The following is a 27,426-nucleotide window of genomic DNA, read 5'->3' as shown; positions in this document are numbered from 1 at the left end:
CAACATAGAAAACTAAACAATAAACAACACGAACCCCACCAAAAACTAGGGGTGATCTCAGGTGCTCCGGAAGGGTAAGCAGATCCTGCTCCACATGTGGCACCTGTCTTGTTGCTTATGTGATAACAAATCCGGTAAATAGTATAATCTGGAAGGTGACATTCATGAAAGGGAAGGGGATTGTAGTTACGACGTAAGGAACATATCCGATATCATTTGTGAAACAGTCAACCAACTTGTGATGGTGTCTGTAAAATTTACGAAGGGATGATTTCAACTTCACCATTTGGAACTCTTGGTTTAATAGCTTCCTTGTGAGCAGCAACCCTCTATCAAGAAAATCATGATATGAAATGCTAACATAAGTATATAGATCTAAATGATGTTTAACCACAAAGTTTCATTACTCAAAAAAAACACCTGCCATGTGCAGAATTCTAACTTAAAACTTCAGAGAATTCAGGCTATTGATACAGTAGTTCAACTACTTAGACCACTCAGCATCAAGGCCCCACCCCATTTGTAAGAACATAAAAATAATAACTATTAAAAAGTTTATATTCATTTAATGTACATTTGTTACAAATTATATATGTTTCTACTGATTTATTGCACAATTGTCGACATCACCCTCTGAAGTTATCTTTTTCTGCCCTCAATGCTCCCATTGTCTCCACTGGATCTTTTTTACCAACATGAGCTTGCACATTACTCTCTCTGTAAGCAAAGGAATTACAGTATATGATATTTTTTTCTTATACTTATAGTGAAAAATGGTTGACTTGCACCAGTATTTATTTTAGGTACCAGTATGACATCACATCTTTTTTAATTGTTACTGGAGCTATCAGAAAAACTGATTATTGTTAAAATCAGAGGAACATTTTATTAAGAAGAAATCAAATATAATTAGTTAATTTATATGACTCGAGATGACCCCCAAAAACAAATCGTAAAGTCCAATTGAATACCTATCTGACTGGTTAGCTATATTGCAACCTTTTTTCTAATGAGGTTTTATGAGAACCCACAACATTGTTCAATGGGGTGGACATTCTTTAGATCACATCAATACACATTATCTCAAGCAATTTATAAATGATATTTTATCAAATATTCAATTTATAAATGATCCATATGTGTGTATTTCCATAGTTGGTAAGAAACTTCAGAAATTATTGCGATTTATTTATTATTGCGAAAAATGTGACAAAGTTATAAACGCAATAATTCAGACTCGCATTTTGAAATGTTTTTATGTGAATTAAACAGGATTTAAAATCGCATTTAAGTCTGAAATGACAAAATCGCAATAATAAATCCACACAATAATTTCTGAATTTACAGTATTTAAAACACCATCACAGAATTCATTCTTTTAATAACTTATGTTAAATTAAACTTTTTCTATAATAGACAAAATGTACTTACTTGACTCTCATGAATGGATTGAACTTTAATTCATCCTCAATAGTGGATGGAATTGTTGTAAGACCCTTTGATCTTTGTGCCTGAAATGAATATGTTATATAAATATGTAGGACTCGGAGGTGCGATGGTCACGCTGAAGTGCGATGGTCACGCTGAAGTGCGATGGTCCACGCCGAAGTACGATGGTCCTTTTGCTGAGGTGCGATGGTTTGGTCTGACGTTAGCATATTGTGACGTTTCGCCTTAGTAAAATACAACATAGATTCGCAGGCAGGACGATAGGGTTGTGTAGATGAAGGTTTCATGTTAACAAAGGAAACGAAGGGGAAAAGAAAGTACCGAACTATTGAAGTTCCGAAGAGTTTTGAGCATTATAAGTTGAGGTTACAAACTAGTCGTGCAACAAATCATTGAGAGCAAAGCAGCTGATGGATGAACTTGGTCTGCATATCGGAAAACCAGTGTTAGGAATTATGCCACAAACCAAAAAGATCCAAAAACAAATAAATAAAGCATATTGATCTAAATATTAATTTGGATTTACCTTTAAGTAAAAGTCTCGTGATTCTATGTCGACAATTTAATAGAAAAAAAATGTACTATTGTACTAGTAATGTTTTTATAGCTATAAATACGTTACCATCATAAATTCTGAGTGTAACCCCAATTGCGTCATAGGTCAGATGGAAAATCCCAACTAAAAATAAACGTACTCTCACTGGTCCGGACATATACCCCTGTTTGCCCATATTCTTCCATTCAATTTCCATCTGCGACATCGGTCACACGTGCACATCAAGTTTTACAGATTCAACAGAGAAGTGTTTAGTTTTTTGAATAGCTTAATTGCTTTTCATATATATTGTGTATTTTATTGGAAATATATTCCCTTGTTTTGTTTAAATTTCTAAACAAATTATTTGTGTTTTTGACTAAAGTAAAATTTATTATGGACTTTAATTTGAATAGTCCGTATGTAAGTATTCCTGGTTCGGACTATCTCTTAGATGGGTCACTACCTTTAAGTCCCCCCCCCAAACTACCAGTACATTGACCGGAGTTTCGACAACGGTGTCTGGTATTGCTACCTATCCGACCCTTTCACAAGGTTCGGCCATGCATTTTGGGGGGGTACCTACGTCAACTTCGGTGACTCATACTTTATCAAGGTCTGTTAATTCAGCGGGTACTATTAGTTCTGTCCCAGGTACAGCTATGGGCTTGAACTTGCCAGGTTCTAGACCCCCATTATCCTATTGTGGGTATATGCTTCCCAACACGGGCACACAACCTTTACCCTCATGGTCTCAGCCACCTTGGCCACAGTCTTACCCTTATGGTGGGTTTATGCCAAACCAACCTGGTTTTTGGCCTTATAGGGACAATTTCTATGGTCCCCCTTCTGGGGTAGCTACTGCACCACCTTTAGCTCCTGCTCTACCCGTAGCAGTATCTTTGACTTCTGCAGTAGCTCCTTCTACCACCGTACCTGACTCTCAAGCTTCTAGTTCTTCTCATGGTACTCAGGTTTCTGATCATGCATCACCTTTGGATGGTTTACAGAAGTTACTTTTAGACTTTGGTGAGTCTTTCAAGGCTGAATTTAGTACTCTATCCAGTCGTATGACTCTACTGGAAAATAGAGTTTCTTCTCATCAACCTTCTCCAGCTAAGTCTGTAGAATGTGATGAGAGGGAGGATGACGAGCTTTCTGTTTCCCCTGGGAGTCATGAAAGGGCTTTCCTCACTGATGAGGATGTTGAAAGTTCTTCTTCTCCCAAGGTATCGAAGACGGCCCCTGAGCCTTCTTCTAAGTCAGCTCAACAACCTCCCACCAAGGAGACTGAGGATCCTCCTTCCTTGAAGGATCTTAGGGATAAGGTGTATACCTTGATGAGGGATGAAGCACATATCCCTTTTCTCTCTCCTTCCAAGCCGAAGAAACCTTCTTCAACTTTTGAAGCTTCCTGTGGTATTTCTCAGGATACTGTGACTTCTCGCAATTCTTTTCCTGAATCTGGCCATATGACTTTTGCTTTACAATTTATTAATGAAGGTATCGCTAATTCTGCTAGTGAAAAGGTTGCTAATAACAATATCTCAGGATTTGGAATGTCATCCTTTTCTGATCAGGTTAAGTACAAGGATTTTGATATCTTTGATTCTTCACTGGGTAGACTTGTTCCCAGTTGTGACAAATCTATGTCATCTTTATTGGGAAAAAAGCCAGTAGATGGTCTTCGTCTCACTCAACCTGTTTGGTCAAAGACTGAGAATCTCCTTCGTAGTGCTTCTCAAGTTCTTGGCACAGCCGAACACTTTCTAGCTGCAACCGGACATTTGCTTAACAGCGAAGATTCGGTTGTTCCAGCAGAAGTACGATCCTTCTTACTTCAACTGGATAAAGCTTTAGGTTCATCTCAGTTGCTTTTAATGGGTTCTATTGCTAATTGCACCCTATCTAAAAGAGCAGAGTTTCTTGAAAACATTTCTATCGCTGAGCCTTTGAAAGATTCTTTACTGAAATCTCCACTCTCTGACAAGATGTTTGGTTTACCCTTACAGCGGGTTCAAGAGGAACTCAGCAAAAACCCTCCTCCAGTCAAAGTTAGTGTACAAGTTACTAATGGCAAGAGGTCGGTTAATGCTACATCTAGTTCTAATAGTACTTCTGCTTCAGGTGGTCCTCCTTCTTCTGCTAAGAAAAGGAAGAATAACTACGGCAAACCGCAGAACAAACCCAATAACTCAGGAAAAAGCTCAGGTAAGCCTTCTGGTGGTTTTAAGGGTTCCAAGAAACCTGGGTCTAGTACCTAGGTTCTTGCCCCCTCGTACGTTATTGACAGCTTCCCCAGGGGAAAATTTACAACAAGTTCCTCAAAAATCAATACCAGTAGGGGGGAGGTTAAGTTTTTTCCTAAATCAGTGGAAGAAAATTACCTCAGACTGTTATGTGCTGTCAATAATTCGAGGGGGATTAACACTTCAGTTCAAGAACCCACCTCCTCTATCTGCAGTTCCAATAAGTTTGTCTCATACACAAGACCCAGTCAAGTGTCAACTTCTATCAGTAGAAGTGGACACTATGTTACAAAAAGCTGCAATAGAGGAGGTGTCGATCTTAACTCTGTCTCCGGGATTTTATTCCCGTCTTTTTCTGGTTCCAAAGAAGACTGGAGGAATGAGGCCAGTCATAGACCTATCTATTCTGAACAAATTTCTTATTGTTCCCCACTTCAAAATGGAAACAAACAGATCCATCAGGGCTTCAATCCTTCCAGGAATGTGGACTACTTCTCTGGATCTTTCAGACGCGTATTTCCACATTCCCATTTCCAAAACTTACAGGAAATACCTTCGCTTCGTTTGGAACAACAAAGTTTTCCAGTTCAAGGCTCTCCCTTTTGGCCTGTCTACAGCCCCTTTGGCTTTTACCAAAATCATGCAGGCAGCTATAGCTCACCTACATTCCCTGTCTATTCAGATTCATTCCTATCTGGACGATTCCCTTCTCAAGGAATTTTGCCCAATCAAATTGAGGGTTCAGACAGACTTGGTCATCAATTGTTTTCTGTCCCTAGGCTTCCTTATCTCTTGGAAAAAGTCAGAGATAATTCCGTCTCAAGACTTTGTTTTCCTGGGAGAACATTTCCTAACCAGTGTAGGCCTAGTCCTCCCACCAGAGGAGAAATTTACAAAACTATGTCAGAAAATACATTTATTCCTGACGGTTCAATCAGTCACAGCACGTCAATTCTTGCAACTTCTGGGTCTATTGAACTCTCTGGCAGATGTAATTCCATTGGGACGACTTCACATTCGTCCGCTTCAGTTTTATCTGCACAAGTTATGGATTGCAGCTTCACAAGAATGGGAAGCATTGATTCCAATCACTCAGCCTTTATTTCCACACCTTCAATGGTGGTTAGTACGGGAAAATGTAATGAGGGGCCTATGTCTGTCCCCTCAAGTTCCCAGTCTAACATTATTCACAGATGCCTCCACCCTCGGTTGGGGAGCATATCTGGAGGGGCTTACAATCTCGGGAGTCTGGAGTCCAGATTTTTTGGAAGAGCATATCAATGTATTGGAAATGAAAGCAGTTCTGTTTGCACTGAATCATTTCCAAATGTCTCTAAAGAATCAGTCTGTCATTCTGGCCACGGACAACACAACAGTTGTAGCTTATCTCAAGAATCAGGGAGGAACTCATTCACCTTCTCTTTATCAGATAGCCAGAGACATTCTCCTTCTGTGTTTTCAACTCCAGGTTCATCTAGTGGTGAGACATATTGCGGGGCACCTCAATATTCTAGCCGACACTCTATCCAGATCCCTTGCTCCAGTAAACACGGAGTGGGAACTACTTCAAGTAGTTTTCAAAGCTGTGACCCTTCATTGGGGGTCACCTCAGATAGATCTGTTTGCGACCAGTCTCAATCACAAACTTCTAACATTTGTGTCTCCGGTTCCAGATCCAAAATCTTTTGCGGTAGACGCAATGAGCCTATCTTGGAAAGGAATGTTCGGGTACGCCTTCCCTCCTTTCAGGTTTCTCTCCCCAGTACTTCAGAAAATAGCAGGGGAAAATTGCAAGATCATAGTTATTGCTCCAGCATGGCCAAAACAGTCTTGGTTTCCAGACCTTCTGCGCCTATCATGTGCTTGTCCTCTGGTTCTACCTCTGAGACCAGACCTTCTGTCTCAAATCAAGGGCAAGGTTCTTTATCAAAATCCAGAAAAACTTCATCTACACGCCTGGCTTCTCTCAGGGTTAGCCTCAGAAAGAGAGGTTTTTCTGAAGGAGCAACCAAGCATCTCACAAAGTCTGTCAGAGACTCCACTAGCATTGTCTATGATGCAAAATGGTCAATCTTCTCAGATTGGTGTAGTGAGCGGGAAATTGATCCTTTCCAAGTCACTGTACAACAATTAGCAGACTTTCTAGTTTTTCTTTTTGAATCCAAAGGATTATGTCCCTCTACTATTAAGGGATATAGATCAGCTATCTCAAGAACTATTCATATTTCTGGTGGCCCAGATTTTGGAATCAATGAGCATATTTCTCTTTTGGTTCGTAGTTTTAGTCTTGAAAGACCAAGACAAAAAACTTTAGTTCCTAAGTGGGACCTTGGACTAGTTTTATCCTTTTTAAAACTTCCTCCTTTTGAACCAGCAGAAACAATAGATTTAAGGTTTCTTTCCTATAAATGCTGTTTTCTTTTAGCTTTGGCTTCTGGACGGAGAAGGAGTGAAATCCATGCCTTCTCTATTTCTGATGCTTGCCTTCGATTTAACAGGGATAAATCTTCTGTTACTCTTTTAACGGATCCTGCTTTTTTGGCAAAGAATCAGATTCCAGATAAGGGTGCAGAACCAGTTGTGATTCCTGCACTCCCTAGCGATTCTATTTCTGTACTTTTATGTCCAGTAAGAATCCTATCTATTTATCTGGAAAGAACGTGTAGTTTACGTTCTGTTTCTAACTCAAGACTCTTTATTCCTATTAAAAAAGGAATCTCAGATCTTTCTGTTAAAACTATTTCTACTTGGATATGCAAATGCATATCTTTAGCTTATGGTTCTTCTAAGGCAGAACTTTTAAATAGTTTTAATGTTAAAGCTCATGATGTTAGGGGTATCTCTACATCCTGGGCTCTGTTTAACAGTGCATCTTTAGAAGAGGTACTGTCTGCAGGTTTCTGGAGAAATGAGAACTCTTTTATATCTCACTACCTCCAATCTATGGCTACTTTTGCCGAAAGTTTATACTCTCTTGGACCTATAGTTTCAGCACAAAGATTGAACTTTCCTCCTGTTTCTTCTGTTACAGGGGATTCAGCTTTACGTTAGATTCTGTTACTCAGAATTTATGATGGTAACGTATTTATAGCTATAAAATATTCAAATTTTAAAGTAAATTTGGATTTTATTAGATAAATACTTACCATCATAAATTATAGGTCCCACCCACCTCCCCTTCATCCCCTTTCCTTATGTTTCTGTCTTGAGGAAATTGAATGGAAGAATATGGGCAAACAGGGGTATATGTCCGGACCAGTGAGAGTACGTTTATTTTTAGTTGGGATTTTCCATCTGACCTATGACGCAATTGGGGTTACACTCAGAATTTATGATGGTAAGTATTTATCTAATAAAATCCAAATTTACTTTAAAATTTGAATATTTTTGCTATATCAAGTTGCTATGATGATGAATCCTGATTTGTAAGAACACTGTCATTCTAGTCTTTTTTTTTTATAGTGGTTGCAGTGTTGATGTTTTACAACATGTTAGGCCAAAATTGACCTACAATGTAACTGATCCCTACATGTACTTCCCAATTTGTCATCACCTAATTTTTTCGTGGAATAATCAACAAGGATCGCTATTTGTCATATATATACATAAATGCACAAAGTGTTTTTTTACTCCGTGAGCAATCGGGTATATATAAATGGATGAATAATTGTTGTGAGCAATTTCTAAGTTTTGTCGTAATATATAATAAAATGAGATGGACCCTTCTAGGTACTATTATACAGACCTAAACGCTGTATCTTTTTTTTTTCGTCTTGAACGGCATATTATTTTACTCTCAACTACTGCGTGCTAATCGGAGAATTAGCATATTTTAAAATTAGATTAAAAAAATCAAAATTTAAAGCCTTAAGTTTTGTTTGACATAAACAGAAAATTAAAATCTTCATAATTCGAGGCTAAGGCCTATACATTTTCTCAAATCGTTATGATATTATTTCATTTAACCAGCTTGTATATACATTTTGCTTTTTTTTCCAATGTCACAGGAAGACCATCGTACTTCAGCGTAACCATCATCGCACTTCGGCGTATAGTTATCAACTAGTTAACGTCACAATGTCACCATCGCACTTCAGCGTATTAACCAACGCACTTCAGCGTGGACCATCGCACTTCAGCGTGACCATCGCGGTTCGGAGTACCATCGCGGTTCCGAGTCCTACATATATACTATATGTTTATGCTTTCAAATTTTTCCAAGCTTATGCACTTATTTAATATGGCTTCTACTAAAAAGCTCCAAATGGAGCTGATGTGTTTAGAGACCTCTTATGTCAGTACACCATTACTATATCAAATATGTTAACTTGTTTTCATTATTTATTGTCACTTACTTTTAATACTGTCCTGTTTGAACTTTAGACAATAAAACACATGTTAAAATCTTCTTCACTATTTTGAAAATTTAGGGAAAACAGATGTCAAATATTTTTACAATAGAACAACACAAAAAAAGGAAATTATACTTTTATAATAACATATGCATCTGGTTTATAGGATGGTATACTTTCTTAACAGTAGATTCAGTATTTTGAGTTTTTTTTTTCTGTAACTGGGAGTTATCTTTGATACTGTATTGTTTATCATTGTGTTGGTAGTACTTTTGTTTAAAAGCGGAGGGTTGATATCTCAAAAATCATGTTAAATCATGACACAAAATATTTGTCTTAAAAAGGCTATAGGTGTGCTTCTTAGAAATAGCAAAAAAATAAGTGTTCTTATCAGAAATACAAAGGGAATAAAATTTTAACAAATATTGAAATAGAAAATAAATGTTCCTGGTTCGATTCCCGTTTGGGATGAAAATTTCAGGAACTCAATTTTCGGCTCTCCCTTGACACCATCTGCGAGTATGGTCTTGAGGAAATGATGATAGTCCGTCGGAAGGGGACGATAAATGGCTGACCCGTGTTAAGAGAGAGTCATATCTCTTGCATGTTAAAGACACCCTTGTAGATTTCGAAAAAGAGTAGGCTGATGCCGCTACAAGGCAGCACTCGCACCCGCAAAGTGGAAAGGGATTGATATAAGTTGCAAAACTTGTTTCCCAATCCACTATAAATAAATATGTTTAAATTAAAAAAAATAAATAGAAAATAACTCAACATGCCATGAAGTAATATTATCAAGCTCCTATTAAAAATAAAGTTTGTAATAATGCACAGATTATAAACTGTTTAAAATTTATAAAACTTAATTTAGAACAATGCAAATGTAACTAGATAAACTTACAGTTGCCCATGCTAATTTCGTTTTTACTTCATCACTAGAAGGCTCTACATGTGCAGCAAACTTCAAATTATTTACTGTGTACTCATGACCACAAAATACTCTCTGTAATGAATTTTGATTATTGTAAATTCATATATTTTTGTTTTTATTATTGTTAACATTGCAAAAGGATAGGTGTTGCAAATATAAAGATAGATATTGATAGCATTATTGTATGCAGCTTTGCTTAAAAATATATATTTTTAACAATCACAATAGCAAATGCACAGGAATATTTATGAATTTACCAGCAAAATCTGGTATAAGTAGATATGTAAGGTGGGTGAAAACAACAAACACATGCCAATTCATGGTAGGATAACTTATCATGGCAAAGTTCTCTGTAATGGTTAAAAATTATCTTCATCAAGAAAATACACAATAGCTTTATAAAGAAACAAAATAAAATAGATGCAAGATGAACCAAGGGGTTGTGGCATAGATATGATTGAAAAGCTAATTGAACATACAGTAAGAATGAATTCATACTGTGTATTTATGTACACTATTTTTACATACTGTGTTCAGTGGTAACTTTGCCAGTATTTCTACCAAAGCTTTGTACATTTGATCTGGACTTCCTTCAAAGAATTTGCCACATCCAGCCATGAATAATGTGTCACCTAAAATATTTGCAAAAAAGTATTCATAACTTGGTTAGGAGTATATCTTTCTTCATAGAAAATAAAATCACAATAAACTACAAATTACTCTTGCTCATTTACTGTTTAAAAGTGTTTATTGTTTGGATATACATGTACTCATAACAAATAATTATTGTTTATTGTTTGGATATACTCATAACAAATAATTATTGTTTATTGTTTGGATATACTCATAACAAATAATTATTGTTTATTGTTTGGATATACTCATAACAAATAATTATTGTTTATTGTTTGGATATACTCATATAACTGGAATCACTCTCTGTAAAAATTATAAGCAGTAGTGAACTAATTTTTGTATGTCATTTTATTAAAACTAGCAAATTATCATTCTTAAATTTAATAATGTCACATTGACCTTCATTTTAAAGATCACTAACATATATCAAGTTTATACTTCTTTGTAGCTTTTGATATTTCACTGATCATTTATGAAAATGTTAAGCCCAATGCACAAAGCAAGAGTAAAAAAAATATAGATTGTTCCTACAGTTCAATTAATTCCAGTGATTTAATGATTGTTTAATATAACACATAGTCCTTCAAATTCAAGCTTTCATTTCACTCCTTTTTTGTTAAGAGAAACAGACCTCAATTTGAATTAAAACCTGTAATATTCAGTTTAATATCTGCTTCAATGGGAGATAATCTGAGGTTATCAGATTATCTCCCCCTTTTTATACGAAACAGATTTAATATGAAACAGAGATTGGACTGTCTTACACTCTTTGGAACTTCATGAAAACACATCTAAGCCAAATTTATATTATACTCGGTATTTTCCATTTTAGTTTGGAAAGAACCAAAAGATTAAATTTAACAGTTTAAGATGAGTTATAAAACCACTACCCTTCATTTCATGTGAATTCAAATTTAATATATATAAGTTACAGGCATTTTCTAAATTTAGGCAATTTGTAAAATTCCTGAAAACTTTAGGCATTTTCTAAAATGCCTGCAAGATTCAGTTATTTTACATAATGACTAATTTTTCTAGGCATTTTACAAGATTATTTTATAGAATAAAATGTTAAAAAAAAACTATTGAAAACTCTGAACATTGGAGCAGATTTATTTATGATAATTACTGAATTAAAATTTAAAAAAGGTTCGAATATTCAAGAATAAATTTTACAGAATTATGCCTAATTCACAAAAGCACAGAACTCGGAAGTTATTTGTTATTTCTTTAAACGTTTGAATGACAGAACTGTTAAACTATATTTGTCCTGATTTTTTCCAAATACATTGTTTGGCTTAAAATCTGATTTTAGAACTTCAACCACATTTTGGACTGAGAAAACTGAGACATGTTATTTTGTCACAATTTACCTCAAAAAGTGCCAATAAAAAATTAAAACTTAAGGGCATATGCAATAGTATAGATAGGGAAATCCTACTCTTAATTCTTTCTTAGCCATTCAAGCCAGCTAGGTGATCTCAAATCATATAATGGTTTTAAAACATTCTGCAATACAACATTTTCTTACCAGTAAATACTGCTGGCTGGTCTCCCTTTGAACTGGTTACATAGTAACAAATATGACCTGATGTATGACATGGTGTAAATAGACATTCAATGTCTAGACTGCCTATCTGTAAATAAAGTATATATATTTTTTGTTAAACTAGGTATAAAATATGATAAATAATTATATCAGAAAGGTACCCAGACAATCAATGTCTAAACATTTAAAATAAAAAAATTAAAGGGTGTCTACTTTCTTATATTTCTACTGTCAGTTTAAAAGTGAAACAAAAGTAATATTTTTTTTTAAATCTGTCCAAGTGTATAACTTTCACTTAAGGTTAAACTAATTTGTTGATGTCTAAAAAGAATAATAGAAAAAAATGAAGACATTCTTTGTAGGCAGGACAACAATTTGTTTATTATAGTTTTTCCTTCTCTAACCTACATTATACTTATCCATACCTTGAATTTGTCTCCATGTTTAACTTTATTAGAAAGGGCACCTATTCTGTCATCTCCACCAAACACTTTCACATTTAGTCCTCTTTTCTTCGTCAAATCTATTAATTTTTCATTTCCACCTGCATGATCCCTATAAATATGTGAATGAGCATATCTGAAACATCTCAAAATATTTCACCAAAGTAAAATGATTTAGATAAGAATGATATACTCCATAGAGACTACAATATTGCAAAATGAGATACTTCTGCCCACACCGACCAAATGGTTTAGGACTTTAAGTGCCATCATTGTCAATGCCAATTTATGAAAGATAAATACAATATTGAGTCAAAAATCTATAATATTTATTATGTAAACCTACTGTTTTTAGGTTGAATTGAACAGAATAACTTTTTTTCAGAAATAAAGGGAAATAATCCATAAAATAAATCCCAGCAAATGTTCAAAACACAAGGAACAATACTTTGAAATTCCAATGTTATATATTGTTAAGTCTTATTTCATTCGAGACAACAATCAAGTTTATTCATTTCATGAAATCACAAGTATGAAATAATACGCAGATGAAATTGTTCTATAGTGTTTATGAAACATTTGAGCTGGACTTAATTTTTAGAGCATTTCTGAGAATTCTATGAAAAAAAAGGTCCTTCAAACTTTATTAAGTTTGTGAGTGAGGTGGCAGAGTTGGTTGATAAATTCCTTCAAAATAATGTTTGTTTCTCAGTTAAAAAACAAAAACAAAGTAAATCCTACCAATGATGATGTGTTGTAAGCACACTGGTAAGAGTAACTCCAGCATCCTCCACTGCCTTTAGTACCTGCAATATCATAAATTATTTATATATACATTCTAGAAGTGCATTATTTTAAAATGAAATATTGCTTTCTGCCAATATGTAAAGGAATATAATTTTTATTACCTTAATCGTAATTTTTATTGATAATATTAATATTTGATTCTCATAAATATTTTCTGAAAAATTTATAACTTTATTGCACTCATAACTTAAAGCACTTATCTTCTGTTTTTCTATGGTGTATGTGAATTCAAAACTGTGTACATTTAAAATATTTTAATCATCCCAATACTACTACATTTGTATCATTATACACAAGCTAAGCATTTGAATACATGTAGGTACTTTGTTTATCACTTGGTTTATTCTTCTAGAAAATATGTATATTATTAAATCAAGTGAGTGCCAGTTTAACAGCTGTTTTGAGTTTCACATCTATAAAAGAAATGGAATATTATCATATATTAATGTATCTGTTGTTTAATTTTTTTTAATTCTTTATAAATGAAATCAATTTGGTATTCAAGAAATTTCATTTATTTCAACTGGCCAACTCGTATAGAGAATATTCATAGTGTGTATAACTTAAGCATGCAACCTTAATGCAGATGTCTTTTGAAACTTAGGTGAGAATAGAAAACATGTTTTAATTATTAAATGTTGACCAAGTTTCCTTCCTGTAATAATTAATGTCTGTATTACATCAGAAGCCTGTATTCTGATGTATGAGGATCTTTTTTTTTATCAATTCAGAAGGCCTGTGCTATAGTTTGCCATGACCTTCTATATGTTGCAAATAAACTTTCTGATACATGTACTTAAGTATATGAAGGAGACTATCATATTTGTCTCACTAGTAAAAATACTAAAATTCTGTTATTTTTACATAGATCATTAAGCACAGATCCTTTAACATATGTTGAATATAAATCGAAATTAATGTTTAAAAAAAAGTACTGGTAACATTAATAATAATTGTATGCCTCTGTATACCTCTGTGGTGCATTTTTATACGACCGCAAATTTTGAAAAAATTTTCGTCGTATATTGCTATCACGTTGGCGTCTGCGTCGTCGTCGTCGTCGTCGTCGTCGTCGTCCGGCGTCCGAATACTTTTAGTTTTCGCACTCTAACTTTAGTAAAAGTGAATAGAAATCTATGAAATTTTAACACAAGGTTTATGACCATAAAAGGAAGGTTGGTATTGATTTTGGGAGTTTTGGTCCCAACATTTTAGGAATAAGGGGCCAAAAAGGGCCCAAATAAGCATTTTCTTGGTTTTCGCACCATAACTTTAGTTTAAGTTAATAGAAATCTATGAAATTTTGACACAAGGTTTATGACCACAAAAGAAAGATTGGGATTCATTTTGGGAGTTTTGGTTTCAATAGTTTAGGAATAAGGGGCCAATAAAGGGCCCAAATAAGCATTTTTCTTGGTTTTTGCACAATAACCTTAGGTTAAGTAAATGGAAATCTATGAAATTTAAACACAATGTTTATGACCACAAAAGGAAGGTTGGTATTTATTTTGGGAGTTTAGGACCCAACAGATTAGGAATTAGGGGCCAAAAAGGGACCCAAATAAGCATTTTTCTTGGTTTTCGCACTATAATGTTAGTATAAGTAAATACAAATCTATGAAATTTAAACACAAGGCTTATGACCATAAAAGGAAGGTTGGTATTGATTTTGGGAGTTTTGGTCCCAACAGTTTAGGAAAAAGGGGCCCAAAGGGTCCAAAATTAAACTTTGTTTGATTTCATCAAAATTGAATAATTGGGGTTCTTTGATATGCCGAATCTAACTGTATATGTAGATTCTCAACTTTTGGTCCCGTTTTCAAATTGGTCTACATTAAGGTCCAAAGGGTCCAAAATTAAACTTAGTTTGATTTTGACAAAAAATGAATCGGTTGGGTTCTTTGATATGTTGAATCTAAAAATGTACTTAGATTCTTGATTATTGAAGTTTTTTTGGTCCAGTTTTCAAATTGGTCTACATTAAGGTCCAAAGGGTCCAAAATTAAACTTTGTTTGATTTCATCAAAAATTGAATCCTTGGGGTTCTTTGATATGCCAAATCTAACTGTGTATGTAGATTCTTCATTTTTGGTCCTGTTTTCAAATTTCAAATTCTACATTAAAGTTCAAAGGGTCCAAAATTAAACTAAGTTTGATTTTAACAAAAATTGAATTCTTGGGTCTCTTTGATATGCTGAATCTAAACATGTACTTAGATTTTTGATTATGGGCCCAGTTTTCAAGTTGGTCCAAATCAGGATCTAAAATTATTATATTAAGTATTGTGCAATAGCAAGTCTTTTCAATTGCACAGTATTGTGCAATGGCAAGAAATATCTAATTGCACAATATTGTGAAATAGCAAATTTTTTTTTAATTAGAGTTATCTTTCTTTGTCCAGAATAGTAAGCAAGAAATATCCTATTTGTGCAATAGCAAGAATTTTTTTTAATTGGAGTTATCTTTCTTTGTCCAGAATCAACTTAAATCTTTGTTAAATCTTTGTTATATACAATATACAATGCATATTCACTTTTTACTACCAACTGATAAATTAAAATAATCTTTACCATGATAACAAGCAGTTTTTTTACATCTTAATATTTTATGATGTATTTAAATGAGTAGTTATTGTTGCAAACTCCATTAGAAATTTGAATTGATATCAGTTTTGAAAAAGGGAAACGGGGATGTGAAAAAAAAGGGGGGGGGGGGTTAAATTTTTCTCATTTCAGATTTCATAAATAAAAAGAAAATTTCTTCAAACATTTTTTTGAGAGGATTAATATTCAACAGCATAGTGATTTGCTCAAAGGCAAAAAAAAACTTTTAAGTTCATTAGACCACATTCATTCTGTGTCAGAAACCTATGCTGTGTCAACTATTTAATTTTAGATTTAAAAAGTTTGAAGAAGAAATCTTTAATTGATTTGTAAAATCTTGGCATTTGTTTTGTGTAAAAAAAAAACCATGTAATGTCAAAAATTTGATCACAATCCAAATTCAGAGCTGTATCATGCTTGAATGTTTTGTCCATACTTGCCCCAACTGTTCAGGGTTCGACCTCTGCGGTCGTATAAAGCTGCGCCCTGCGGAGCACCTGGTTGGATTTACTTTCATCAGTAACCATCAAATCTGAATATTTTGATATTTTAAAAGCAATTGATATATGAGAATGGTAACAGTTGAAGAGCTTTTTGACCAAAAAATGACCTAAAAATAACAGTTTATACAAAATTCTCAGAAATGATCCTGAATATGTTTAATTGTCATTTGTTCCATGTTTGCAATGTGTTCTGATTCTTGTAAATATTTTTTAGGGTAAATTTATTTCTGTTTGATGTGATGCTGTTCTAATCTTATTTTAATTGTCTTTTGTTTATACTGTATCTTTTCTGTGGTAATCTGTTATGTAATAGGGAAATGTGTGTTAACACCTGAGCAAACATCCAACCTCATATCTTCTTGCAAATTCTTTGACCTGACAATTAAACCATCCTGATCTAACTTTCGGCCCTATATTTTAATTTTGCTAATAAATGTGTCAGTGAACAAAATCCTCAAAGTCACACATAATGAGTTCATATTAATTTCATAGTAATTTAAATAATTTAATTACCCCTGATTTCTTTCAGAACACACTGTTTGAACTCATGATATGTAAAATTAAGGATTTAGTGCTCACATTATTATCAACCTAATTTTTTCCTGCTATCACCTATCTTGTAAATAAACTCCTGGGAAATACTGTGTAGCAATGCCATTGGTATCCATGTTTGAATTAAACGTAAATCATAATTTAATTGCAACTTTTATTTTATATATATACATCACGATTATAATTTGGCCCTTGGGGAAACTACTCAGCTAAAAAATTTAATTTTTTGCTCCATGCCTAAACCAAGAGCCTAGCTATGTGCATACTGAAAAGTAGCAAAGTATAGACCCCTGGCTTGACATCACACCAATCCAATTGGAACGATGGTTCAAAATAAATGCATGAGGCTATCAGGAAGCCTATGAGGCTATCATTCCTAGAGGCTATCATGCCTATGAGGCTATGAGGAAGCCTATAATGAGACAATGAGGAAGCCTGTAAGGAGGCTATGAGGAAGCCTAGAAGTGTTGATGTTGAATTGGTGTTGGAATGAATTTGTATGAAATTTGACAGTTTATCCCCAGAAATTCTTGGGGGATGAGTGAAATTTTTGAAACAACCAGTGATAAAATTTCATAAATGGCCATAACACAGATGGTAACAGCTGAGTGTCCCCAAGGATTTGTGAGGTTAGGGAGGGGGTACCTTCAATAAAGCCATGAAATAAAAAAAAATAAAAAAATAATAAAAATAATAAATGTTATCACATAATAATACACAATATCAAAATCAATTGTCAAACAAAAACAATATCATCTAGAATCTCTGTAAAAAACATGCGTATGGAATATTTGAAAATGAGCATGCCCTTAAATTCTACCTAACCTACTTTGAGCTGTTTTAATAGATGCTGGCGTTACCCTAATGTATCTGATGTAACTATCTGAAGTCCAGCGCCCTAATGTTTTTATCAAGTGATCTTCTATTTTTGCCTTACCAGCACTTGTAGCTGCCCCAATTCTAAAACTATGACCATTATAATGACTTGAGTTGAAACCACATATCCAGTACTTTTTTGATACAAGTGATGAAATATTGTCTCTCCAAAGGTTTCTTATCAATGGTTATGAAAAGTGGATCAGTTTGATTAGTAGGAGAAAATTCTTTCCTTATTTGTATATATTCTAACAAAATTGTGTAAGGGCAGATAAGCTGACCTAATTTATGTAGCTGTATATTTATGCCTTTTCTAAAAGGATCTGATTTTGATTGTTTTAATTTCAAAACTACTAAGTCTGAGTGAAATACAACATCTTCAATACATAAATTAATATGTGGATCAAACTGTGAGGCCTTTGACACTGTAAACTCGCCACATCTCAAAAATCCATAAAATGCGACAATGCATGCAGTTCTGAACATTAAATCAGTAAACTTGGAACAAAAACCTTTTCTCAAACAATTTACAATTTTTTCCAAAATTTCGAAAGTTATTGGTAATCTTATGTGATTTTTTGTTTTTTGCAGTCTTTTTACAGAATTTAAAACATAATCAAGTCTGATTAAAGGTGTATTATGAGCAGATTGTAAGGGATCATTTTGATTACCCTGTACATATTTATACCTAATTCCACATAAATATAATTTAATGGTAGAGTATTGTAAACTCAGAATTTTAAAGCAGTGGGCTATGAAATAAATTAAAATATCCTCAGAAATAGGAGGTAAATTAGAAAATTGAAAACCATTCAATAACATAAAAGTCTCAAATTTTCTGAACCCAGTATCATAAACAGTTCTTGTAGTATTAGCAATAGCACTGTTCCAAAGTTCATTCACTGCTTGATTTAGGACCACATTACATCTGAGCTGCTTGGGCACTTCATTGGATGTTGTGCTGCACTGGGAGCTAAGTTTGCGGAATCTGTCTATCTGTAAACGAGATAGAGCATCACTTATATCATTCTGATATCCTGGAACATGTTTGGCACTAAAATGAAAGTTGTATTTACAAGCACACCATGTAAGTTTCCTCATTAATTTCATTATTTGTAAACACTTTGAACGGCCCTTTTTTACTATAGCCACTGTAGCTTCATTGTCACACCAGAAAAGAATGCGTTTTGTTGTCCACTGTGAGCCCCACAGTATTGCGGATACTACAATGGTGTATAATTCAAGAAAAGCCATTGAAAATGTTTTGTCAGGATAAGCAATGTTTGATGGCCATGATGAATAAAACCATTCTCCCTTGAAATATCCACCAAATCCTTTTGTTGATGAGGCATCAGTAAAAAGTTCAATATCATAACTTGAGTAAAATTGTCTACTGTAAAACATGTTCACACCATTCCAGCTGCTCAGAAAAAGTAACCAAAATAGTAGGTCAACATGGCATTCCTTATCTAATTTAACATAATGATGCAAATCATTGACAGTAGTGGACAGCCCTATGAGGTATGAAACAAAGGATCTACCAGGTAAAATGACACGTGAAGCAAAGTTTAAGTGACCCAAAAGCTGCAACAATTCCCTTTTTGTACAAGATTTTTTCCTGCATAATTTTTTGATGAATTCACAAATGCGATCAACTTTATTAAGAGGTAGTCGAGCTTCCATTTTTTCAGAATCTAGAATAATACCCAAATATTCTAAACATTTAACAGGACCTATTGTCTTATGTTTTGCTATAGGAATGTTCAGTTTTTTGAAAATCATCATCATTATAGCCATAGTCCTCTCACCATCAGCATCTGGTGGATCTATGGTTAGGAAATCATCCAATAAATGCAAAATGCTATTAACTTTGTAATTGTTTTCTGCAATATGACACAAAGCTTGGGATAAATGGTCAAAAATTTTGGGGCTTGAACGACATCCAAAAGTTAAACGGACATAAAAATAATACATTTTTTCCCATTTTATGCAGAAAAGAGGCCACTGACTTGGTACAATTGGACAATTTTTGAACGCGTCGGATATGTCGAACTTGCAAAGCCAGGAATTTCTTCCAAATTTCAAAATAACATCAATGGCGTCATCTATTCTAACATAAGACATTGAGCAATCCTGTTTGTCAATAAGATCATTAATACTTAGATGTTTATCATCATTATGTGGTGAAGATAAGTCCAATATTTGTCAGGATGAGAAATTAATTCTTTTGCAAGTATAATAACATTAATTGGAGTAGTAGCCAGATATGGGAAATCATGTAGTCATTGACCTTGCTTATTTGTTGTTATTTTCTCAAACTTTTGTGAAGAGTTTACTGTATGTGGCTTAGATTGTACTTCAGTCCTACCTTGAGAGGGGAAAACTTTTTGACAAGATAATAGGGTATGACCAGCGACTTTACATCTGCTACAGATATGTGAAAAATGACAAAAACTCCTGGTACAACCCCTACTGGTATTAAAATTATTGCACACCTCCCGCCCAGAATGATAAATTTTCTTTCTACCTAACTTATCAGTAGTGTCTACCTGCCTTGATACTTTATCTGGGTAGTCTTGATATGTCATGGAGGTTTGCATAGGACAAAAAGCAGTAGTGTGATCAACCAAATTACAAATTTTGCAAACATTTACATTCCCACCAGCAACTATTAATGAAAGAAGATCCCTATCTCTTTTGCTCCAGTCAACCTTAATCCTTCTCTCCCTTAAAAGAGCTGCTGATTTTGCAGAAAACAATTTATGGTAATCATAAAATCTGTCACCATAAAAATTACTAATATCTATAATCTCATCTTCATAAGCATCTAGCTCTGCTCTACGGTCAGGGTAAACTGATGACATGACCCTCTTAAACTTGCCAAATGCCTTAATGAATTCTTGAATTGTGAGTTTTCTATTAAGACGGGGATCTGGCTTCCCAGAAATATTTAACTCTAACCCATTAGCTGCAACAGAGTGAATTTGGGGAGTTTCATAGTTTGGGATAAGCAGAGATGCCAAATTAACATCCTTACCGTCAATGATTTGCTTTTGAATAGAAGGAGATATAATGTCCACATTAGAATATTCATCCGAACGCACTCCACATGAAACATTTCCAACTTGTGGTCCTGAGATGAAAGATGCATGCTCTTGTGTATTTCCATGTAAAACAGTATTATTTCCTCTGTTAGAAATTTCACTCCTATTCCCAATCCCTGCATGGTTGTACCACTGTTGAAGGTTGAATTTGCGATCTCTACCTGTGTCATGAGTACAATTGTCTCTGTAAATTAGCTGTTTAAAGGTCTCTTGAAGTCCTTCAAAACACTGAGCTATGTTCCTGTCTGTTCCACCATTTGAAACACTGCTTCTGTGTTGATGCACTGATTCTGCTAAGGTAATTGGAAGAGTGCTCTCTGGTGAGGAATCTGTGTTAATCTCATCACTAACGGTGTCTGTCTGTTGTGTCTCTAAAGATGTTACTCCATCAAAACAATTCTCTAAATAAAGTTGTTTTAACACTTGTTTTGACATACCAGAAGGTGTTCTTATTCCCTTTTTGTTAAGTTCTTCTTTTAGTTTGTTTATTGTCCAATTAGAAGGGTTATTAGAATCCCATTGGGTCTCATACGGAGAACTCCTAGTTTTCCTTCGAACACCTTTTCCTCTGCCAGACCTTTTGTTGTCAGTTAATCCAAAATAATGTTTATTGTTTCAGGTTATATAGTTTGAATTATATTTAGTTGTTTAAAAACTGTCATATAGCTTTTGTAAAGTAATCCAAACACTGAAAGTTCAAGTTTTTAGCTAAAACACTATTAGCACTATTAGCCAAGATTATTCTATAACTGCTTAATCTGCATTTAGATAAATGAATACTCAAGGCAGCATACACAGGTTTTTAATACACAACTTCTTAATGGGATACTCCTAAGTGGGAGGAGTTAAAACTGCACCCAGATTAATGTATCAAGAAACAAAGGACAAAGGAAGCCAAATGCCACAAGTGGTCACTAATTAACAAGACATGTATATTTGTATTGGAACTGATGAAATTAGACCTCCTGCTAAGAACATGTGATAAACTTCATATCTAACTGATTGACATATGATAATATCTGTTTCATCTCAACAGCAAAGAAAATACACATCCTGGGAAAATCCTAAAATAATGACTACTGAGTAATTAAAATCAAATTATGTATAAACATAACTTATATAACATATAAGTACCTACTAATAGATATAGGAAGATGTGGTGTGAGTGCCAATGAGACAACTCTCCATCCAAATAACAATTTATAAAAGTAAAGCATTATAGGTCAATGTACGGCTTTCAACATGGAGCCTTGGCTCAATCCAAACAACAAGCTATAAAGGGCCCAAAATTACTATTTGTAAAACCATTCAAACGGGAAAACCAACGATCTAATCTATATAAAAAACGAGAAACGAGAAACATGTATAAATTACATAAACAAACAACAACTAACAGGCTATTATTTGAACTTGGAATTATTTTTAATTATGGAATTTGCTTGATTTCTTGTTATTGAAATTTTCAAATAATAGCCTGTTAACTACTGTACATCAGATTCCTGACTTAGGACAGGTGCAATTTAAGGTCAAATTCTATTGATGCAAAGTTTACCTTTTCTGGTTCTACAGGATCAACAGCAGCACATTGTTTTGTTTCTTCGTCAATCAGTAGATACATGTAGTTATCCTCAAGGGCAGGAAGTAACTGAATCTTCATGTCTATAAACTGGGTAAGCTGTGGTCTACTGTGACAAAATCTTACAGATTCTGAATAATTACATGTAAAATATAATATATAATATAATATTATAAAATAATAGCAATGTGTTCCAAACAGAAAAATATAACAGTTAGAACTGTGAGCTATAGTGCTTACTAATGATACATTTACTTCAAGTATTCGTTTAAAAAGGAAGTTGAAGAAATATTTTTTTAGTGAAAATCCAATAACACAGTAAATCATGTTAGGGTAAATACTAGTTACAAATTTCAGGAGGGTTTTATTTGTAATTTCCTAGAAACATGTGATGAAAATTTCATAAATGGTTATATTTTTTAGAATATAAAGGTACTTTGCAAACAGGAAGATGATGAGCAAACTGAATCTGAAACCAGCTTTCACATGATAAACATGCTGACATGAAGCCATATATCAAATTTTAGAAGGCTGTGATTTGTAATATCTAGAAAAATGTGAAAAAATTAAACAGGGAATTGATTAGGGATGAATCTGAAACCATGGCACATATTATAACATACAAATATAGCTATTTAATAGTAAGTTTAGAATATTTGGTAAACAGAATAGTGATGAGTAATGACACAGTATGACGCCATGCACATGAAGCTTTAGTTTGTAGTTTTTGAGACAGATCTGATGGAAATTTCATGGGACAAATGGAAGGATATGCAGACAGACAGGAGTAAGAGAGTATAACCCCTCATTTACATATTTCCACACAGAGTTCGCGAAATCTTTTTTCCCTTGGTGGTCCTTGAAGAAAATCTACTGGTCCTCACTATTAATTCTATTGAAAAATACTAAAATTGTGTCAGTCCTACGCAAAATTTTGTTGGTAAAATCCTGAGGACTGACACTTTTCGCGAACTCTGTCCACATCTAATTAAACTTTTCCAGTATGCTAGTCTGCTCTTGTAATGTGAACATCTTTACAATTTTAAGAATAGGTCATTATGATTTGTTATCATGCATTTGTGGTCATCTTGATGTATTCACATTCAATGTTGACATCTGCATATATAAAGGTCTGTTTGAATTTGCTTAGTAACTTAACTTCATAAGTCTTATTCTTTTTATGCTGAAATATTCATATATATAAGAGTAGTGATGGGGGGTACCTGCATGACAAATAACAGTTAAATATTGTCAAATGACATAAATAGTAATTTTTGGTGCATGACGCTTAAATGTACATTTTCTTTATAACAATAAAAAATCAACTGACTAAGAGGAATCAAGTAAAATTCTTTCCAAAATTTGAAAAAAAAACAGATCATTATTTGAGACTCTGACCATTCACGATATTAAGTACATTTTGATAAATCACTTAAAATTTTATCCAATTTGACACTAATGTTAGTCGAAAAAAGGACTGTTTGACACCTGACAGTAAAAGGGCATTCATTTATACAAGTTATTAGCATGTTCCAGAGAGGTATACCATAGATGTAAATTAAAAAAGTGTAATATTACATCTATGGTTATACACACAGTTATAAAAATAATTTAAGGTACTTCAGGACTTTATTTGTGCAGCAACATTTCAGACCCATTTAACACAATTATCCTACAGTTATAAAAATAATATGAGATACTCCAGGACTTAGCTAACTTGTTATAATGACTAAGCTAATCTTGTTCGTTATAACAACTTAGCTAACTTGTTATAACAACTAAACAAACTCATTATAACAACTTAGCTAACATGTTTAAACCAGTTAGCTAAGTTGTTTTAACTAGTTAACTAAGTTGTTTAAACAAGTTAGTTAATTCGTTATAACTGTTAGTTAAATTGTTATAAGGAGTTAGAAAGTAAAGCAAAATTATATCCGGGTCAAATTTGTTCCGGAGGAAAAAATGTCACAGTAGTTGTTGTTATTTTTTTATCCAGAGGAAAATTTTTCCCTGGGATATTTTTTCTTTTGTTGTGAAATTCTATCTGGGTAGTTAACTTATTGAATAGTTATTAGAAAAAACTTATCCTTTACAAATACTATGAAATAATAATTGTGTATTTGAATTTAAGCTAAATTGTTAAAAAAATGTATAACAACGGGAAATAATTTCACAAATTATCATTGAAAAAATTTCCTGAAATATTCAAGTAAATATCATTCTTTTAAAAAGAAAATTATCATGAAACAAAAGAAAGAATTTCAGAAGTAATTTCAAAAATCGTAATTGTGAATTAATAGCATTATTAAATAAGGTACCGGTAAGTGAAACGCATGTAAATGTGAGTTGTTTTCAGATCTCAGTACAAATATAAATTAAAAAGTAAAGGTAGAAATATAGTTGCATTAATTACTACTGTTAACAGTAATGGGAAAATTTGAATATTATTTAACTACATGTATATAGATAGTTTTGTATGGGGACAAAGATGTGGTTGTTGATTATATGGAAATCAGATAATTCATAGCATTTAACAATATAATTGGATCAAAAGCAAAATTAAAAAGCTGGATAGTATTTATCTGTGAAATGTTATCCGTCTGATTAAATCATGTTGTAAGTCATCTTTTTATATAAATGAATATATAAAAAATAAGATTCAAGGAAAAATTTCACTATGAAATAGATTCAGGAATATATTATATCAAAATATCTGAAATATAAATTGTGTATAATTACCTCCCTTTGATAAATTATGCAAATTTGTTCTACCTTTGTGAAACATTTTATAATTATAGCCAGGTATATATTGATTGCGAGTAACTTCCATAGTAGTTAATAGGACTAATTTTTACAAGGTTCTGTGAAATATGGTACGGCAAATATATATCTGTACATACTATCTGCAGAACACAGATAGATTTTCACTCCTAAGGAAAAAATATACCTGTAAAATACCATGTCTGGAAAAAAATTACTGTGACAAATTATCCCCAGGATAAAATATCACAGAGGAAGAAATAAACCGTTACAGTTATAACAAGTTAGATAAGTTGTTTAAACGAGTTACCTAAGTTGTTTACATGAGTTAGCTAAGTTGTTAAAGCAAGTTCACTAAGTTGTTTTGATGAGTAAGTTAAGCTAAGTTGTTATAACAAGTTATCTTATAGTTGTCATAACAAGTTAGCTAAGTCGATTGTTATAACAACCTGAGACTACTATAACACATGTGTTATAGAAGTCTCAGTAACAACTGAAAAATAAAACTCCACCTTAACACTAACCGGCTTTTGCAGGAAGTTGTAATTTGACATTATATTCACAATTTAGTTTGATACAATATAAAATGATCCAATAATATACTAAACAGTTTTACACTTGAACCAGGCATGTTTACTAGATAACTCTTGTACATTTTTATAGCAGTACCATCATGACCGTACTAGTGTATTTTGTGTTTTTTTACTGCTCTACATATCTGTTAAGCATAAATGTTCAATGTAAAATTCAATGTATAATGGTTAATAAATGAATTGTTGTGTACCAGTATTGACAGCCTGTAAAACTCTCTTGATCACCGTAAGTCGTCGAGCAAACATTCGTATTATCGTCCTGAATTATGACCAGTCAGTGTCTGTCCGGGACCGGTTCGTAAATTAGAAAATAAAAATGTATGATAACGAAATCGACGATTTTGGGACTGAAGACACAGAAGTTAAATTAGGTTTTAAGATTTTACCTATATCATATTTTAAGTATACAGTCTGAAAGTAAACTTGCCTATCCAAAATCTCAGCAAAATTTAAAGAATACATAGAATTCAATTTGAAAAGAAAAACTCAAAATGCACTTGACAATTTGAAAAGAAAAACTCAAAATGCACTTGACAACAATGTAAACAACAAATTAAGTTTATCTGTGTATACGCATTCCTTCTTTTTCTACTGTGTATTATTCTTTCAGTAAGAAACACCAAATATAAATCTGCCTTTTCACTTACATAATTAAATTTTGGTTCATATATATACAGCAGATAATTGAATATGGAGGAATTAAAAGGGTTGGGCTCAAGTCAGAAAAAGTGGGATATTCCCTGTTTTCAGGGTACACCCCAGTTTTCTGGGAATAAAAAGAAAAGGTAAACGGACAGAAAGTTACTGAACATAAAGTCACAAATTTGGTAGGACAAAAAGTCAAAAATAATCTTTTTTTTTTTTTTTTTTAAACGTAATAATATCTTTATTGCATATTTGCTGTAACAATTTACTAAGTTTACAGCTTGTAACTTAGTATCCCTCATGTTAGTTTACCTAATAGTTTAGGGAAGCACTATTTGGTAAGATATAACTTATTCATAATATTAGTATCTATAGTACAATTGATTTCACAATTATATAAAATAAATATTGTGAATACACATACAGATCTTTGTTAAATAATTTCTTTCCTTTATTTTCAGGGATGATTCCATGTGTTTTCAAATGGGTCCCTTGAACATCAAATTGGGAATTTTTATCCCCATTGGGAATTTTTTATGCATATAATCTAAGACGAAATCATACCGTTTTCCTGTAAAAACGGAAAATGTATATTAAGTTTTACCTCTACACTGATTTAAGAAGTTGTAATATTTTGAATAATTACGGATGGGCTACTAAGTTATTAAGATATCTTATGAATATCTATCTTATTAACTATATAAGATAGATAACTTAAAACAATTTGTGCATGCGCCGGAAAGTAATTGTCCAAAAGTTAATGGTATTCTAAAACAGAAGAAAGGATCATTTTCATTACTTTTGAAACAGTTCCATATTAAATGGTGACATATCGTATTTCATGAATGGTCTAATCATCAACATTATTTTTCAAAAACGCTCAAACTTTTGTCTTTTGATGAAATAGAGCAAAATATAAAATAATTTATTTTCATCAAATTATATAACCATGCAGCTCTTCTGGGTGATCTGCTGTTACGACATCGGCGCCCATTAAAATGGATTCATCAATATTATATCAAAATTTGTGAATTTACTCTTAGCCTAGGTCTGATTTCACACCAATTTTGACAAACAAGTTTTTTTATCGACCTGCTAGGCGATCTACTTTTACGAGATCAAATAATCCCATAACATTTTAATCAATTGAATCCGGCTGCTATAATTGTTTACCACATGTTGACATAATCATAGATATCTATGACATAATCAGATTGTCCACTAAAGTCAAAATGTAGGACGATTCATAAAAATCTATACTTT

The 27,426-nt window shown here is 33.1% G+C and overlaps 2 protein-coding genes across 2 annotated transcripts in view; one reads left to right on the top strand and one right to left on the bottom strand.

Moving 5' to 3' along the window:
• Positions 1-551: 551 nt before the first annotated feature.
• LOC139513213 (hydroxyacylglutathione hydrolase, mitochondrial-like) lies at positions 552-25,830 on the bottom strand. The gene is made up of 9 exons (XM_071301504.1): positions 25,710-25,830; positions 22,142-22,296; positions 12,886-12,950; positions 12,127-12,256; positions 11,684-11,789; positions 10,045-10,148; positions 9,487-9,588; positions 1,432-1,511; positions 552-717 (listed from the first exon to the last, which is right to left on the bottom strand). Exons 1-9 carry the CDS (start codon positions 25,762-25,764, stop codon positions 627-629), a joined length of 888 nt encoding a protein of 295 aa, XP_071157605.1. The 5' UTR covers positions 25,765-25,830; the 3' UTR covers positions 552-626.
• The window catches only part of LOC139513214 (leucine-rich repeat-containing protein 46-like), a 14,232-nt gene continuing 12,582 nt past the window's right edge, over positions 25,777-27,426 (top strand). Inside the window, exon 1 of the mRNA XM_071301505.1 lies at positions 25,777-25,889. Within this exon, the coding sequence (XP_071157606.1) occupies positions 25,835-25,889 (55 nt within the window). The 5' untranslated portion in view covers positions 25,777-25,834. The remainder of the gene's footprint in view (positions 25,890-27,426) is intronic.

This window comes from Mytilus edulis, chromosome 2 (assembly GCF_963676685.1).
Source record: "Mytilus edulis chromosome 2, xbMytEdul2.2, whole genome shotgun sequence".
Taxonomy (NCBI): Eukaryota; Metazoa; Mollusca; class Bivalvia; order Mytilida; family Mytilidae; genus Mytilus; species Mytilus edulis.
Note: the sequence above shows the minus strand (reverse complement) of the source record. Positions and strands in the feature narration are given on the sequence as shown.